We start from the raw sequence: 18,669 nt of genomic DNA on the forward strand, positions 1-18,669 counted from the left end.
CATCATCCCCCTCCTCCTCATCACTTTCCTCCTCCTCATCTTTAACCTTCTCTTTACCTTTCTTTATTTGGGCAAATATTGCATCTATATCAGCTTCCCGTCCTTCAACATGGTCCACCAAATACGTGTACCAATCGAACTCTTTCTCTTCCTTCTCGACCACAAGACGCGCGTCTGGAGGATCAACAACCTTACATTGCAAAAAAAATAGCAATGTATTGGTAAACAAATACAAAATAAATTTAAACATACAAATCTCATTCCACTTACAGAAAACGTTTCTCTGACTACTTTGTTTGAGGGGACTATTCTCTGGGTCCATCTCAGCAAACGTGGAAGTGGGTTGCCACTTCTCCTTGTGTAATATGCACGAGTCACATTCCACAACTCAAGAATCCAACTCTGCAAATAAGAGGTATCCCTTGATAAGAATTATAACCTTGTCGCATTCCATTTGAATGCGCTCGAATGCGACAAGGTTAGCAACCCAACCTTGTCGCATTCCATTTGAATGCGCTCGAATGCGACAAGGTTAGCAACCCAACCTTGTCGCATTATATTTGAATGCGCTCGAATGTGACAAGGTTAGCAACCCAATCTTGTCGCATTTGAGCGCATTCAACACTAAATGCGACACAGATGTAAGTTTAGTGATCGCATTCGGGCGCATTCATACACCAAACATATGTACACAACACAAATCATACCTGGAATACGTGTGCAAATCCGATCAGTTGATATGGAACACGTTTCCTCTTTCCCGCTGCATTTGCCTCTAATTTCGTCAATCTTTTGCTAATGGCCCAGTCCAAGAACCTATATGTCTCCTCCCAAGCCAACGTCCCCCATGAAAACTCATTAAACAGTCTTGGATAATCTGCAAGATCCAAAACCCAATCCTTTTCATGCCTATCGTTAGCATTATCCAGTACATTGCCATGCACAAAGTACAACATGGCAATCATCACAGCATCTTGGTTAAATCTGTCAGTCGCATCCTTCTTCTTCCATTGTATACTTTGCAAAACTTCCAAGAAGTTAATGGTCGTTATTGTCTCGTATTGCTTGAAGTACTTATTTCGCAACCTATGCGACATCTCTAATTCATACATTCTTTCCATGAATTCTCCCATGTTTACCCCAAACCTTAAACCACTTATCAGGCCAAACTCCCAATCTCCAAACCGCATATCAACTCCCCTCACCCTGAACCACATCTCCTTGTGTTTACTTTCTTTATGTTTAATCTCCCGCGATAGGACATGATGAACTATTCTAGAAGAGAAACCAGCAACCTTCATATCCAAATATTGACCAAAACATGTTTTCCTATACATTTCTAACTGCTTTTCACTCAAATACTTCTTTATCATAACCCCAGAATCCACATTAAACCTCACTGTTACTTGAGCATCCGAATGAACCACCTTGGGATATTTGAAAATGGAACTATCTCTGCCCTTTTTGGATTCCCTGGGATCATGCTGTAACAATTTTAAACATACACATATTAAATTCACTAACAAATCTGACATATTCTATGTATAATTCCTTGTCTCACTTACAATTTTGTCGCATTCGTCCCTAAATGCGCTCAAATGCGACAATGTTTAAGGGTGTAGCTTGTCGCATTCGAGCGCATTTAATCTTCATTAATGGCGGTAACAACAGGGAAGAAGATGATGCATGCTTACCTTATGCTTCGTCCGTCCTTCCTCTTCGCTTGCCGCCGCCGTCGCCTTTCGTTTTCTCGCCATCCTCGCCGTGCGCAGCAAATGAAAACGGGCCGCGAGGTAGGAGATGAAAATCAAAATGAAAATGCAGAGAAGAACGGCCCGGATTATATATAGTGATGAATTCAAAACGTAAAATGCAGTTGAAACACACTAAAATTGAAGAAGATGAACCACAATGAAGTTGAATGGGAAAGGCCAGGTGAGGAAGTCGAAGTGGAAGCAGCGGGAGGTAGGAGATGAACCTTCAAACTAAAATAAGGGTAGTTTTGTCCAAAATGGGTTTAAATGTCTAATTTGGTAAAATGGAAGCAAGGTGGGTTAGATATGTAAATTGGGGTCCTTGATTGGGTCAGATTAGTAATTATCTCCAGTTTTAATCACATGTACCTTAATGAACATGTAGAATTTGTTCATTCACCATTAGATCTGGGTTTATTAGAATCCTAATGTGGAGATTCAAAGCATCTTGAGGCTTAGATTTAATAAGCCTAGATCTAACGGTGAATGAGCAAATTCACTTACTCATTAAGGTGCATGTAAAAATTCCTGGGTGACGATAATAAGATAGAAAAAAGGTTAAAGAGGGATCACAACTGAAGCAGTTAAACATATGTTTTCTTTTTAAATACCACAAAATTTGATGATATCATAACTAAAGCAGTTAACACTACAGAAATGTCTTACACTTTCCACAACTGAAATAGAATTCATTGCAGCAACGGACGTGTGCAATGAGTTGTTATGGATGAAGAAGTTTTTCAATGAACTTGGTTTCCGTCAAGAAAAGTATCAACTATTTCGTGACAGTCAAAATGTTATTCACCTTGAAAAAAATTCACCTTTTCATTCCAGATCAAAGCATATTGATGTGAAATATCATTGGATCGAGGATGTGCTGGAGACGGAGTTATTACAGTTTAAAAAGATCCATACATATGAAAATGAATCAAACATGTTAATGAAGATTCTATAAGGAAAAAGTTTGAATTATGTCGAATGATTGCAGGAGTGATAAGACTCTCGTATAATCATAAGGGAGAGAATGGTTAGGTGGTAGCTGGTTGTTATCCCAATTAATGAGAAAAAACAAATGATTATTTAAAAAAAAAATTGTAAACAATTAAGACCACCGAATTTGGTGGTCAAATTATTTATAATTACATATGCATTCAATATTTTATATTGAATGCAACACATATATTATGTCATCCATTTTGGATATATATATATTCTCACGATTATATAAAGTGTAAGAAAATTAAGAGATCAATTTTATCTCATTGTAACTCTAGAAATTGTCTAAAGAACGTCCACTTTGTACGCCTACTATTTTATAGTGGAAGAATTTAATCTCGAACTTGTCGTAGACATAGCTCATAAGGGTGAACCACGTTAAATTATTAATGTCATTTTTATTGATTATTTTGCTCGTCCTTATTTTCACGAAATATTTTTTGCTTTATTTCCAACATATGTTTCTGCAATCAATTGATTTTGTTTGTATTGTTTGCTTTAATTTCAATTCAAGGGCATTCAATTTAGTCTTCAGGTTCAGAATGCGTTGAAAGAAGACGAACCTTCGTCCGGACAACCTCTTGTGGGTAGTCAACTATTGGTTTTTTTTTTTTTTTTTTTTGCCTTCCTAGGCAATTTTTCAAAAGATAGATATTCAAATTTTTTTATATCAAAGTGATTTCTAAGGAGAAGAATATATATATATATATATATATATATAAATTTCGTTAAAGAAAGCCTTTTCCTACATGCTTCTTAGCTAGGCCACAACCACAACTACGATTACTAGCATTCATAGTTGGTGTCAGGTACTAAAGTAAAAGAGGAGAGCCACTACTTATTCTTATTGAAGTTCATCGTTCCGTAGCATGGTGGGTGGCAAAGGTATCTTCTCTCTTCAAGTCTTAAAGGTATAAGTTCTGATTGAACAATTTCACCTTAGCTCCAAGCCATATTAGTTAGAAAGCCAATAACAAAATGCTATCAAGTCAACCTGTAACCCAGCAAGCATGTGAAGGTGGAACTAGATTGTAGGTAAGGACATACAAGATGAATAGGAGATAAGGAGAAGCCGTAAGGGTCAGGAAGCCCCAAAAAGAAAGAAAAAGATATGGACGACTCATATATGGTAATTCTCATTCGCATTCCAATAGAAACCGAGATAATGTTGTACTCATGAGTCATCTATGCAAGTACATGAAAAGAAATCCTATAAATTTCGTCACTTTTAACTGTTTGAGACATTTTTTTTACCATTTGGAACACTAAATTTATACTAGGATTTATCACACATCTAAACTTATCGATTTTAGAGTTCCGATACCTTTATTTGCTGATCTGGCCAATTTTAAAGTTGGTTGGTAGCTTCAACGCAGGTCGTCATGTTCTTCTTATGGCACATTAGTTGTTATATAGGAAATAAGAAAAATGCTTCATCCGATTATTGCGGAAAATACAGCCTGCATCAGCCTACTTTCTATATACAATGAGAAAAGGTAGAAACGTTTTTCTTTAATATCATTATAATATTAGATTAGATTACATTTTATTTTATTATATCTTTACCCAACATAGCCTGAATGCTACATAATATAATATAAGCTTTCTCAATTATTATATGAAATAAGCTTATGATATTAAAATAAAAAATAACAGGAAAAATAATCCAGTGTATCAAAATTCAGATGAGTCAGTCTGAAGCCCTTAGTTGCCATAGCTGGTTTTCAATGCTTAACTTCTTCAGCTCCAATAGCCCCCGCTCAACTGTTCATGTTAGACTTTAGAGACATCACACCAAACTATAATCTTTTAAACTCATCTTTTCAACGATTTATTAGAGGTAATTAGTGCTGATTAACAATGTTAAAGAAAAATGATAAGATACAAATTTACACATATACGTTAATTGGGAGAGCAGATTTAGTTACAAAACAGTGCAATTCCAAGATTTATTGGGTGGCCAGAATCTTGAAAACTGGGTGGAGAACGCTGAAGGTTTGAGCACGCACAGAACATGAAATTGCATGTGAGGAAAAAAAAACTCATTTTTTTTGGTCAAACGTTAGGCTAAAGATTGTACCGATTTATACATCGAGGCTAAATAACTTCTCTCTTAATAACCATAAGACTAAATTTGTATCTTATCCAATGAAAGAAAGTAGGATAGATAGATGATTGTATGTTGGGTTGTCATAGCATGACTTATAATTATATCATGGTATTTATATATTTCATTTACACAAAAAACCATGAGAACCTGATTATTCTGATTTTAGTTGACTAGGCCTTTAATCTTTTATTTCAACATATTTTTTTATTTTTGGTCAGGGTTGTATGACTAGAAAAGTCAGCTTTGAAAATAAAACTAGGTCAACAGAGAACGTTATTCATTTCATTTGAATTAGATGTTCACAACTAACTAATTAGCAAGCATGAGCTTAATGTGACAGAAAAAAAAACAAATGATTAGGAATCTGATATGATGAAATAAAAGATTCCATCCAAAATCGAAATGATAAAGGGCCTCAAGTTACTTTTTGCCAATTATATATGGTATAAATGCAACAAGAATGATAATAATATCAATTGTGTTGTGTTAATAGGGTTGGCATTTTAACTTGTATTATTGTGTCAGAAATGGACTATCCTACCTGAGGTGGAGATTCAAAGCATTTTAAGGCTTAGATTTAATAAGTCTGTATCTAACTGTAATTCACTTGGTCATTAAGGTGCACGTGAACATTGCTGATTCTACCTGTGTTGTATATAAGAGAGCATGATGAGATAGAGATTACCTTCAACTACATCATGAGATGTGGAAGGCCTATTGGTATGGCTGGCCCAGAACTCCAAACGCTCTTCTCCTATGTCTGGTTCCAGTCTATGGTCACTTGCTCTTCTCCAAAAGTAAGTTAGCCAGGCCTGTTCGGTTTGAAACATCCAAAAATTAGAGTTTTCAAGACTGGCTGCATTGAAGTTCAACAGAATTGACCCTTTTCTTTTCATCAAGCAAATGGTAATAAAAAAAAAAAGGTAATCAGACCTGCTTAAATCGCACATCTTCAGACTCTTCTTGGCTCAATTCTGAAAGCATTAAATTTCAGAGGCTTGAGTTTTTTTCATCTATGCTTTAATTCTAAAAGGAAATATACAATAGTTTATTCAGATGTAACTGTGAGTTGAAAAATGAGCTTACCAAAAGCATCCATCTGTCCTTCAACAGGTGAGTCTCCATCTTCAACCATGAATGTGGGAAACCAAAATAACAGACAAAACTAAGCAGTCAGAATCATCGACTCTTTTTACTAATACGGTCATGAGATGTATGAAAAAATTAAACTGATATTATAGGAATCACAACTATCTTATTAAACTCATTAGATGGTATTTTCATTTCATGGAAATTATAACTATTTTGTGCAAATAAAGCATACAGCAAATATACAACTGATTAAGTAATGAAAAACATCTTAGAAGGAAAATTTAATTTACACCTCTTTTCACTGACAATGGTCGTCTATACCGAGCCATGGCAAGTGCTACAGCCTCCTCTATCTATAAGTAAATAGAAATATAAATCATTAAAGAAAGTTATAAACCCTAATGATCAGAAAATACAACAGTTACTCATCTTATATAGCTCTGCATATAAGCAATGGTCATGTCCAGTTATTTTCTTAAAATTCCAAATTATAACCATAATTTTTCTTGGAAATGAAAATCTTTAGCAAGTGAAAATTTCAAATGGAAAGAATGCGGTATGTGTTTTAGACTTTTAGTAAAAGGAGTTAAACTTTGTTATGCAGCTCTACTTCAGAAAAAGGAAAAGAAAAATACAGCACAGGGGATTTCAAAGAGACCCCAGTGGAATGGAAAGCATACTAACTATTTTATAAGAGCAATCATAAAAGAAAAGGGCGGCCCGGTGCATTACGCGTCCCCGCTTAAGCGAGGGTCCGAGGAGGGGTCCCACCACAAGGGTGTACTGGGGGCAAGCCTTCCCCTACCAATATTTTGGCAAGAGACCGCTCCTAAGACTCGAACCCTTGACCTCTCAGTCACACGACAACAACGTTTACCGTTGCGCCAAGGCTCGCCCTCTTTATAAGAGCACTCATACTTCAGAAAAATATACAATCAGAGAAATGGTAAGAGAAAAGGTATAAAGGAAAGAAACCTTCAATGAAGCTAGTTCCCGCAGACCTTTCTCAACATCAAGCATGCTCTCTATGTTTCCTTCTCCAGAAAGCTCATTCATATCATGTGCTGCTCCAAGTAGTGCAAACGGAACTTACTAAATAAAACTCAGGCATTTACTAACCTTAATGTAGTACAGAAAATAATTCTGTAACACAACTAATATAAAAATATTAAAATCCTTGTCGGGGATCTAAGCAAAAAGGGCATGCGACCAAATGATACCTCACCTGATGAGTTATCTTCTCTGGCCCGTTGACCAGCACCTATTACAACTTCAGTAGGAAGAGGAGCAAGGGATGACCAGTATTCGTATTTTTCTCCCGCGATATCTGCATGTATCCCTGAAAAAAGCATTGTAGCATGCTACAAAATGTTACAGGAGTTTGCTGCTATGGTCTGCATACTCAAATCTGTAGTTACTGGTAGCATGAAAGCAACTTCATTGACTCCATTATGATACGGATATGAAAATTTGATAATTAAGAAAGGAAATAACACCACTAAATCCCCACCACCATCTATAGACATTGATAAACCAAATCGCCCACAATCATAAGATAATATACATCTGCAGCAAAGAGTTCTACATTAGTTAGGTTATAGAGAACAGGTTCTGGCCCATTTGCCTAAGGGACCCAGAATTATGACTGTTTATTCTAGAAGGAAGAAAGATGCTATAGCTGGTCCTGCTGATGTGGCACCAAGTCAGTTACAGGATGTGGGACCAAGTTAGTTACAGATTTTGGGAAAGTGGGCAGGTTAGTTATATAGGCCGTAGGAGCAAGTGAGGGAGTTAGGCATATTAATATTCTTCTATTTTGGCTCTTTGTGAGAGAGGGAGTATTTCCTGGAGGGTTCTGTTCAGGGTCCCTATTTTCAATCTATCTGTTCTTAAATCTTTCTACTTTTAATACATCAATCTTCGTTTTGGTTTTCTTCTCTTAATTTTCTTGGTTAATCTTTTTCTTTTTTTGAGGATTTCTATCATTGGGCCGACCTGTCGGATTCGAAGAACGGGATGAACCGGCGTACCGATGGAAACAAGAACTCAGGCCCATTTGGATGCTCAAGACGAACAGATTCAAGAAATAAAAAAATCAATTGAGGCAAAGAAATTAAAACAAGAAGAATTCAGGGCTTACATGATGGGTTGGGTTAAGAAGCAAGGAACACATTCCACTGATGATGATGAAGGCCATTCTAGGCACAAGTCTTCTGGGAACGATGGTCTGAATGGAGGGAAAGCTGAGTTCCATCTAGCGGCAAAGAAGGTCAAGCTCCTTGAATTCAACTGGTATGATCCTCGTGGGTGGATTTCCAAAGCAGAGACTTATTTCGAGATTCACGAGACTCCGCCAAATATGCAAATCCGTCTGGCTAAACTTAGCATGTGTGGCATTGCACAACACTGGTTTGCAGTGGTTCAGGAGGTTCACGACTCTTTTACTTGGGAGGAATTCACCATTGAGCTTCTCCAACGGTTTAGCGGTTTAGATATCCGGAATCCCTATGAGCAGCTTTCAACCCTTCGCCAATCAGGATCGGTTCAAGAATATATAGAAGATTTTGAGTATCTCCTTTTGTTGGTTCCAAGATTGTCAGAAAAACAAGCCTTAGGCTATTTTTTGAGAGGTCTACAAAGTGACATCAAACGAAGGGTGCGTCCTCATCGGCCAGATCGCCGCGGTTGCTGGCGATGTATGTGGCCAAAGATGTGGAAACCATGATGTATCCGATGGAGGAGTTATCTTCTCGGCGGTTGCGTCAACAAGAGTATAGTGATGAGTATCAACAAAAAGGTCATGGGGCTCCTATCTATAATAACCGACCCGAATCCAAAGATGCAACTAAACCAAACCCTCCACGCACCGTTTTGACAGGTAATTATTCTCCTACTGCAAATCGCGATCCCCATTTTCTTTCAACTCGCGATACTTGTGGTTCCAGCAAGAACAATCGTTCTGAGTTGTCCTCAAATCGCAATAGGGGATTTTGATCCCTAACTCACACCGAGTGGGAGGAGCGACATAAAAAAGGCCTCTGTTATAGATGTGGCCAAACCTATGGACCCAATCATAAATGCCCAGAAGGGAGGCTTAGGGTCTTACTTTTGGCCAATGATGAGATGATGACCGATGATGGGTAAATTTTTCGGGTTGAGGAAGAAGATGACACTGCTGCTCCTACCATAGAAGGTGAGTACCAAATCCTTGAATTACATGGTTTAGCATCACCACAATTGAAGACTCTAAAGTTGAGTGGGGAATTATTGGGCATTCCTAGAGGTTTTGATCGATAGTGGCGCAACTGTCAATTTTCTGTCTCGAAAGTTGGCGTTAGTTTTGGGAATTCCGATCGAGAATTTCGCTGGCATGACTGTCAAGTTGGGTGATGGGCACCGTGTTACAATTTCAGAACAGTGTCGCTCTCTTCCCCTTCATTTGGGCTCTTTTCCTTGTTCCGTAGACGCTCTGGTTTTTTATATGGGAAATTTGGATACGGTGTTGGGCATTGAAGGGTTGAAGACTTTGGGAGAAGTAACTCACCATTGGGATCCGCAATATATGAAATTTGTCTCTGGAGCCACATAATTTATTTTACAGGGCACCAACAAGGAAATCAGTGACACTAGTTCCTCTTTGCGTGGATGGTTAGCTTGTTCTACTGATCATGTGGAGACACTACAAGTGCTGGGAATTGAGAAACAACGGTCTAAGTTAGGAGACCATGAATTGGAACCTGATCAACAGGCGGAATTGGATGTGCTATTCTGGCTGTTATTTCAAAGACCTATAGGTTTGCCTCCTCAGAGATTATATGATCATGGAATTCATCTCGTACCGGGACAGGGTCCTGTAAGTGTCTGCCCGTATCGATACCCTTATCATCAAAAGGCTGAAATTCAAAACCAAGTTCAGGAATTGTTGCGCATTGGGGTGATCAGGCCTAGCAAAAGTGCATTCTTAAGCCTTGTTATTTTGGTAAAGAAAAAGGATAACTCCTGGAGAATGTGCGTCGACTATCGTGCCTTGAATAAGGTCACTATTCCGGATAAGTTCCCAATTCCTGTTGTGGATGAGTTACTTGATGAATTGAAGGGAGCTAAGTTTTTCACTAAGTTGGATCTAACGTCGGGATTTAATTATATTCGAATGAAGGATGATAGTATAGAAAAGACTGCCTTTCGTACTCATGACGGACACTACGAGTACTTAGTAATGCCTTTCGAGCCAACTAATGCTCCGTCGACATTTTAAGTTGTTATGAACGATCTTTTTCACCCTTTACTGCGCAAGTTCGTACTTGTTTTCTTTGATGATATCCTGATTTACAACAGCCATTGGGAGGATCATCTTTCGACGGTTCTCAACTTGCTTAGTGACAACCAATTCTTTGTCAACAGGTAGAAGTGTGAATTTGGAAGGTTCTCTGTTGAATATTTAGGCCATATCATTACTAGTTAGGGAGTCTCCATGGATCCCAAAAAGGTTAGTGCGGTTTAGGAATGGCCGATTCCTAAGCACGTTAAGGGGGTACGTTGTTTTTTGGGTCTCACGGGCTATTATCGCAAGTTCATTCGTCATTATGGCAGCATTGCACGCCCTTTGACCGAGCTCACAAAGAAAAATGCTTTTACATGGTCTGGTGACGCTCAATCTGCTTTTGAACAACTGAAATTAGCTATAGCTACAACACCGATTTTAGCCCTGCCAGACTTCTCGTATCCTTTCATAGTAGAATGTGATGCTTCAGGTTGGTGTATAGGGGTTGTTTCGATGTAAAATCGTCACCCAATTGCTTTTTTTTAGCAAAGCTCTTTCGGCCCGCAATTTTGCTAAATCAGCGTATGAGAGAGAAATTATGGCCGTAGCCTTAGCGGTGCAACATTGGCGTCCTTATCTACTGGGTGCTGAATTTTCAGTATATACGGATCAGAAGAACCTTAAACATCTCTTGCTACAACGAATTACCACTCCGGATCAGCAGAATTGGGTGGCAAAGTTATTGGGCTACAACTTTTCCATCCATTACAAATCAGGTACCAAAAATAGAGTTGTTGATGCCTTATCTCGCCGCAATGAGGAAGCAGAATTATTTGCCATTACTTCAGTCCCTCATTGGGTTCAGGGAGCTCAGTTATTATAGGAGGTGAAACAAGATTCTTCTTTACAAAAAATTATAAGTGATTTGCAACTTGATTCAGCGACACACCCTGGTTATTCTATTCGTAACGAGATTCTCTATTATAAGAATCGGTTAGTTCTTTCTCACACATATGCTTGGCTTCCAAAATTGATTGGAGAGTTTCATAATACCAAAACAAGGGGGCAATTCCTGAAATTACAAAACATATTAGAAGATTGGCTACAAATTTATATTGGGTAGGGATGGCGGCTGCAGTTCAGCAATATGTTCAGTCTTGTGATACTTGTCAACGCTGTAAAGCTAGCTCACTTGTCCCGAGTGGTCTTTTACAACCGTTAGATATCCCAGCAGTGATATGGAAACACGTTTCCATGGATTTTATCTTGGGATTACCAAAGTCAAGGGGATTTGATGCTCTTTTGGTAGTGGTCGATCGACTATCAAAGTATAGTCACTTTATCTTGCTGAAACATCCTTATTCAGCCAAGACGATTGCTGAGGTTTTTGTTCGTGAGGTGGTTCGACATCACGAGATTCCTAAGTCCATTCTTAGTGATCGGGATCCGATTTTTGTTAGTAATTTCTGGGAGGAGCTATTCAAATTACAGGGGACACAGCTCAACGTGAGCTCCTTCTATCACCCGGAATCTGACGGACAAACAGAGGTCACTAACCGTTGTTTAGAGGCATACTTGAGCTGTTTTGCTGTAGACCAGCGCGGTCGTGGTCATTGTGGGTCCTTGGGCTGAGCTTTGGTTTAACTCAACTTTTCATAGCTCCACTCGAATTTTAGCTCTCAAAATCGTTTATGGAAGACAACCTCCTTCAGTGATGCACTTTTTTCCTGGGGAAGTTAAGGTTGAATCTGTTCGCCAAGAATTACGGGATCGCGATGAGGCATTACACCAACTTAAGTATCATTTACAACAGGCACAAGAGCAGATGAAAGCGCAGGCAGACAAGCATCGAAGGGATATCAGTTTTTCTGTATAAGATTGGGTATACCTCAAGTTGCGTCCCTATCGACAGATTTTCGTGTCTCAACGCATCAACCAAAAGTTATCAGCCAAGTTCTATGGGCCCTTTCAGATTGTGGAAAAAAACAGCCTCGTTGCATATCGCCTCCAATTACCGGACTCTTCCAAAGTCCATCCCGTCTTTCACATTTCTCAACTTAAGAAGGCTTCTCTCACCCCAACAATCGAAGCGTCACTTCCCTCTAAATTAGAACTGGCAATTTCTGATTTCTATGTGCCTAAAGCTATTCTTTGACAACGTTCCATCAGCAAATCAGGTGATACAGTATGTCAGTGAGTGATTTTGCGGAAAGGGAAACCAGCCGAAGAGGCTACTTGGGAAGATGTTCTTGTTATTCGAAGCCAATTCCCTCACATCCCTCTTGAGGACAAGACTGTTATTACAGGAGGAGGTACTTATAGAGAACAGGTTCTGGCCCATTTGACTAAGGGACCCAGAATTATGAATATTTATTCTAGAAGGAAGAAATATGATACAGCTGGTCCTGCTGATGTGGCACCAAGTCAGTTACAGGATGTGGCACCAAGTTAGTTACAGATTTTGGGAAAGTGGGCAGGTTAGTTATATAGGCCGTAGGAGTAAGTGAGGGAGTTAGGCAGATTAATATTCTTGTATTTTGGCCAGGAAACAGAACCTTTTCAATCAAGATAGTACCCAAAAACCTAATACTTGTTCATCATTAAACTATACTAAAAAACAGTAAACAGATTAGCAGCTGCAAACTTACACAGTTATATGAATGGCATATATTTTTCTGATTGATATTTATCTCATCGACTAACCAATGAGAGTGTGAAAAAGGTTTCCGCATTTTCTTTGAGAATTTTTATCCTAAACGAATGAAATATTTAAATGAATTTACCATGTCGTATGCATAGCTTCCAATACCGAGCAAGCCAACACCTCTTTAGAACAACTTCTTCCTAAGATGAAAACTGCAAATCACGTTACTATGGCATAAAAAGATTACTTCAAGCAAAGTAAAAGCAAAGCACCAAGATTGAGGAAAAACCATCTCTTCTTGAGTTAAAGTCATCCTCTTCGTCATACTCCGAAGTGATCTCAGTTCAAGCTCAGCTTCATGTAGCCGCTGCAATGCAGATACTGCCTCACCCTTAGTAGCATAAATCACAATTCAAAAAATAAGTGTCAATAAAATGACAGACATCTTGTAATAGAGGTGACAGAAATAGACAATCAATACAAACACATTATGCTCTTGATAGAAAAAACCTCTCTTTGTTGCAGAGCTGCCCCCTTTCTGGAGATTAAAATAACTACCATAAATTAGTTAATCAATATGTCTGTATTACATTGATAATGTCACGTATACTAAAAGAGTTCATGGACTAACTGCATTGCTACTATTTTGTTTGGTAGTGAGTTTGTTAGTACAGCTGTACCTGCTGCTAACAGCTATTTGTTTTTACTTGCCTATCTAGAGGTTGAGCGTGGCACTGTTTCCTCATGTAGAATTTTAATGAAACCTATTCCTTCTTTTCTCTTTCTCCCTAATTTTCTTACTTAGAGGTATCACAGATTCCATTTCCTTGGCCTATGTTCTTGTATGGCAAATAATCATTACAAGAAAACCCAAGCAGCTACTAGAGCTTACCAAGAAACGATGGCTACGCTTGAACAACAGTTCCAATAAGTTCACTACCCAGCAAAAAAACTACAATCTATGTAGGCTCAGCTGCTAGATATTCAAGCAGCTCAACAACAACGTATGGACTCCATTTGTTCGGATCATGCCCAGCTTCGTAAGGATCAGTTCACTACCCAGCAAACCCTGTTGGAGCTCAATAAGTCAGTAGCAGCCATCGCTAAAGTGATCCAAACAAACCCAGAAACATGCACAGCCTTTCAAAGACCTGGAACTTGTCATTCTCCTGAAACCAGAGGCATCTTAGGCCATGGTCCCACAATGACTCAACCAGAAGAACCTAGTGCTAAGAGTCCTTATTTCAACAAAATGTTGCCGAAGTGTGATCTTCCTCATTTTGATGGATCTGATGTGGCAAGTTGGGTTAGTAAATGTCAGAAGTACTTCCAACTATTTGAGGTAGCAGAAGGGAAGAAAGTGGAGCTAGCAGGGCTGTATTTGTCCAATTGCATTCAATAACACCCTATTCTTGTCTAGTGGCATTCAATGACCCATATTCTTGTCCAATTGCATTCAACCCCAAAACTTCAATTTCCCCGTGAACTTTCAAAAGTTCTTAATTATTTGTCTATTTGACACGTGGCGAGCATTTTGACGGGTGGCAGAGCGTGCGAGCATTTTCTGCATCCAAGAAATTCTATTGAGGAATAGGGGTTATTGAATGCAATTTGACAAGAATAGGGAGTCAAAGTTCAGGGGCAGTTGATGTTTTGGGCCAAGTACAGTGGGCAACAAATGTATTAAACCAATTTTAAATCATGTACTATCTATTCAAAGCTAGAAAACCCAATTTTTTTATAATGTGTGTATTATCATTGCAATATCAGAGGCTGATACTTGTTTACTTATAGCTAGAATTCAACACAACCATTTACAATGATATTGGTGCTTTGTCATCTAAGATACCAGATCAATGTGAACATGAACCTATCCTCGTCCTTAATAGGATCATCCATGGACTAAGCATGTATTTAACAATTGCATAATAATAGTCTAGAATTATAAGAAAAGGAATTTTGACCCACCTTTCCAGTTACATTTTCATTTGCTTCCTCGTGTAGCATATCAGCCTGCAATTTAATTCTTAAATTATGTATGAGAATACTAGTGGGAATGAATTTCTTTCAGAACAATTCACACCTCAATAGATAGTTATGAAGGAAAAAAAGAGTGAAACATAAATTTAATAAAGAAGCCAAGATATACAACTAATGACACTGAAACAGCTAGACTTACAGGCCTTTATACTCAAGTTGCCATACCTCATATTGTGAAGCAGACGCTGAATTATGCCTGCCAACATCTCTCAGGTGTCCACCCCCAAAATCTGTTGATGATCTGCAACAGATAGTTGAATATAGAAATTGCTAAAATGAATATGAAATTGACAATCAAGTCAGAGTGCACATCCTTATTTTGAATTGTCATCAAGATCGCGATTTGTGAAAATGAAAAATATACTTTCCTTACTGCTACATGTTGTAGTTTTTAAGTTTATTGTACTCCTCAGTAAAGTTTGTGGGATATAAGGTCAGATTAAAAGGAAGGCTTTATATAGCATGCAAGGTTACAGCTCCAGCATGTTTAAACAAAGACATTCAAGTCTGATATGGTTCCTTGAAGTGAAAAAAAGGTACCTTATATGTCTCCTGTTATTCACCAAAGGCTCTGATGCAACAGCAGGAGAGATTGGCCTTAATGATATAGGGACACTGGAGGGCATGGGAACCGTCTTGATGTTAGAACGGCCAGCTGAAACCGAATGAGCAGAAGGATTTTCAATGGAGTGGGGAGAAGATCGAAAAGAAAATAAAGAACGAGCGGATGAGGGCTGTTCCATGCTGTTTGTAGTCTGAGATGGGGGAGTTGGTGACATGGAACGAATTGGCTGTGTTGGCTGTTCTGCAGAATTGGCAAATTGATCCTGCTTGGTACGAACCATCTAAACTAGGCAATAATCATTCATCAATAACAGTAGGGTTGAAAAGCAGAAAGGCAATATAATAAACAGTTATAGCTTAATCACCATTGGAGAACGGTTTCGCATTGATCTTCCACCAGCACGCCCTATGCTTACTGGACCAGTGATTAACTCATTGGCAATATCATCCTCGTCGTCGTCATCTACGGGTTGTGATTTCTTCATTTGTAAAGAAACTACTGGTAATGATTTCTGACCCTGTATAGGATTAAAAGCATCAATTGGCTGTGATTTCTTCATTTGGACAGATTGATCTTGCTTGGACTAAGAGAGACAATGAAGCAACAAATTCATCAATAACAATAGAATTGGAATACACAAATACAATATCACAAACAGTTTTAGATTATTCACCATAGGAGAACGGTTTCTCATCGACTTTCCACCAGCCCTTCCTATGCTTACTGGACCAGTCAGTAGGCCATAATCATTTTCTAAATCATCATCTTCAACATCTACTGGTTGTAATTTCTTGTTCGGTAAAGAACTAGTAGCATCTATTGGTTGCAATTTCCTCAGTTGTGAAGGACTAGCAGCATCTACTGGTGATTTCTGCATTTGTACAGGACTAAAAGCATCAATCGGATGTGGTTTTTTAATTTGTAAAGCATCCGCCGATTGTGGTCTTCTCATTTGTACAGGATTAGCGGCCGGAACTCTCACCTGCACTTAATTAAATACAATTCTATATTAGCACATAACCATTACACAAATTTCATTTCAGATTTAAAAATACAATTCATCGAACTCGAGGCCAATCGATTCAAAAGAGAGAGAAAAAAAAAAACAATACCACAGGAGATTTAGGGCGTGGCATTCTTCTTCCACCAGCAAGGCCAATTCCACCTCTAGCACTTGTACTTAAATCAAGTGCAAGTTCATCCTCTTCGTCTTCATCGTCATCGCCTTGTTGGCTTGACATCACTTGAGCAAGCCTCGCCGCCGCCGCTTTTGCATGTGGTTTCTTCGCGATAGACACCCCCGTTGATCCAGTACGGACATGGTGTGGATGCAAGGGTGACATAAGCGGTGATTGACTCTGCGGTGAATCCATGCTGCTCTCCTGCCTTAGAACCACTGGATTCACTCTACGACTCATACTTTCTACGGAGGGCGAAGATATTAAATTCAAAAAATGTGAAAAATACAAACAGATTGAATTCTATATAGAGAAGCGAAACAAATTGAAGTCATTAATTTACCGGATCAGAGAGAACGCTGAACTGAAAAGATTACATTGTGTATCAACTGATGATGGATTGAGAAGGGAAAATTGACTGACTTCGATTTGGAGAATCGAACAAAAATAAATTGGAAAACAAAGCAAATGATGGCAAGAAATTATGAATTTGAAGTCAATCAAGCAGGTAGTGATACTGATTTTACGGGTAATTTAGGAAATAAAATTGAACAAAAGAGATTGTAAGGCTAAAATGTAGGTTGAAATAGGAATGTAATGGATGAATTTTAGTGAGGGAAATGGTATGATCCGATTGTGAGGGAAAGGAGGGAGGGAATGGACGGGAAATTGGAGGTTTTAACGGTCAGTTTTTTTGGACAACTTCTTTATTTATATTGACACTAATATGGATGCTAATTACAGATTTAACCTTCTTCAAATTTCTTGTGAATTTCTATACCCAGCCTTGAATTCTCACCCCTAGCCCGTGAAAAGACCGAAATACCCTTTACACAATTTTTAGAATTTTCAAATCATCTCAAACAACTTAAACTCACTTTAATCTAATCCGGACTAATTTATCAACGAAAACATGGATCCGGACTAATTTATCAGCGAAAGGGACCTATGATACGTATTCTCGTTTGATTTTGATGTTTTTTTGATGTTTTTTGCATCGGATTTTTCTGTTATTCGAAATCAGAATTGGGATATGGGGGCGTGTGGAGATCACGCCGTCACCTCTGGTGCGGCGTATGAACATCACGCCTCACCATAGCGACGTCGTGATATTCATACGCTGTCACCTGTGGTGCGGCGTGATGTTCATACGCCACACCAGAGGTGATGGCGTGATGTTCATACGCCCGTGTGGCGTATGGGCAATTATTTATTTACTTTTTTTTAATTTAGTTAAATTTTTGTAATTTTTAGATTGCTTAATTTAGTTTAACTAAATTTTTATGTTGTAAATTTTAGTTAAGTGTAGTTGTTGTAAATTTTATTTTGTTTAATTTAGTTTAACTAAATCTTTATTTTGTTAATTTTAGTTAAATTTTTATTTTGTTAATTCAGGTATTTACGGGTTTAATTCAATAGCGGACTAATTTTTTTACGGGTTTAATTTAATAGCGGACTAATTTTTTTTGCCCTCCCGACACGTGGGCGTGTGGCTATCACGCCCCACCGTGAGGTCGGGCGTGATAGCCACACGCCCGACCACACGGTGAGGCGTGATAGCCACCCGCCCGGGTATCGGGAGAGCAAAAAAAAAATAGCCTTTTCCCACCCTTAACCAATGAAAGGGCATTTTCGTCCTTTCACGGGGCTAGGGGTGGAAATTTGAGGCTACGTATAACAACACCCAATTTCTTTTACTCTTTTTTTTTTATATATAAACACTTTTCTTTTATTTGTAGATCTCCGAATGCAAATATTTTTTTTCTATTTCTTTTAACAATAAGTTAGTAGTTAGGGATATGAACTGGGCGAAGCGAGAACTAGATTCCCCATTCCTATTTCACGACCTATCAGAGATTTTTTGTCTCTATTCCCGAAACCTAAACGAAATAGTTTTGTTCTCGTTTCATTATATTTCTTGTAATATATATATAAAATTTATTATATTCTTTCTCCATCTTCTTAGCATTTATCATAGTATAACCACAATTAATAAAATTAAATTTGAATTGAATGGCAAAAAGGAAAG

At 38.3% G+C, this 18,669-nt stretch overlaps 1 protein-coding gene across 5 annotated transcripts; it reads right to left on the reverse strand.

Moving 5' to 3' along the window:
• Positions 1-4,245: 4,245 nt before the first annotated feature.
• On the reverse strand, positions 4,246-17,298 carry LOC136206598 (coiled-coil domain-containing protein SCD2-like). Of its 5 annotated transcripts, none has more exons than XM_065997713.1 (16): positions 16,984-17,298; positions 16,575-16,885; positions 16,136-16,444; positions 15,827-15,979; positions 15,438-15,742; positions 15,063-15,138; positions 14,826-14,870; positions 13,147-13,248; positions 12,997-13,057; positions 7,178-7,291; positions 6,928-7,016; positions 6,245-6,305; positions 5,947-5,985; positions 5,794-5,834; positions 5,546-5,672; positions 4,246-4,514 (listed from the first exon to the last, which is right to left on the reverse strand). In XM_065997713.1, exons 2-16 carry the CDS (start codon positions 16,878-16,880, stop codon positions 4,441-4,443), a joined length of 1,902 nt encoding a protein of 633 aa, XP_065853785.1. In that variant the 5' UTR covers positions 16,881-16,885; positions 16,984-17,298; the 3' UTR covers positions 4,246-4,440. The 5 variants fall into 5 exon arrangements, with proteins under 5 accessions (XP_065853785.1, XP_065853784.1, XP_065853783.1 ...); XM_065997712.1 differs by having other exon boundaries at positions 13,147-13,224; positions 15,827-16,045; XM_065997711.1 differs by having other exon boundaries at positions 15,827-16,045.
• Between the last annotated feature and the right edge of the window lie 1,371 nt (positions 17,299-18,669).

This window comes from Euphorbia lathyris, chromosome 9 (assembly GCF_963576675.1).
Source record: "Euphorbia lathyris chromosome 9, ddEupLath1.1, whole genome shotgun sequence".
Taxonomy (NCBI): Eukaryota; Viridiplantae; Streptophyta; class Magnoliopsida; order Malpighiales; family Euphorbiaceae; genus Euphorbia; species Euphorbia lathyris.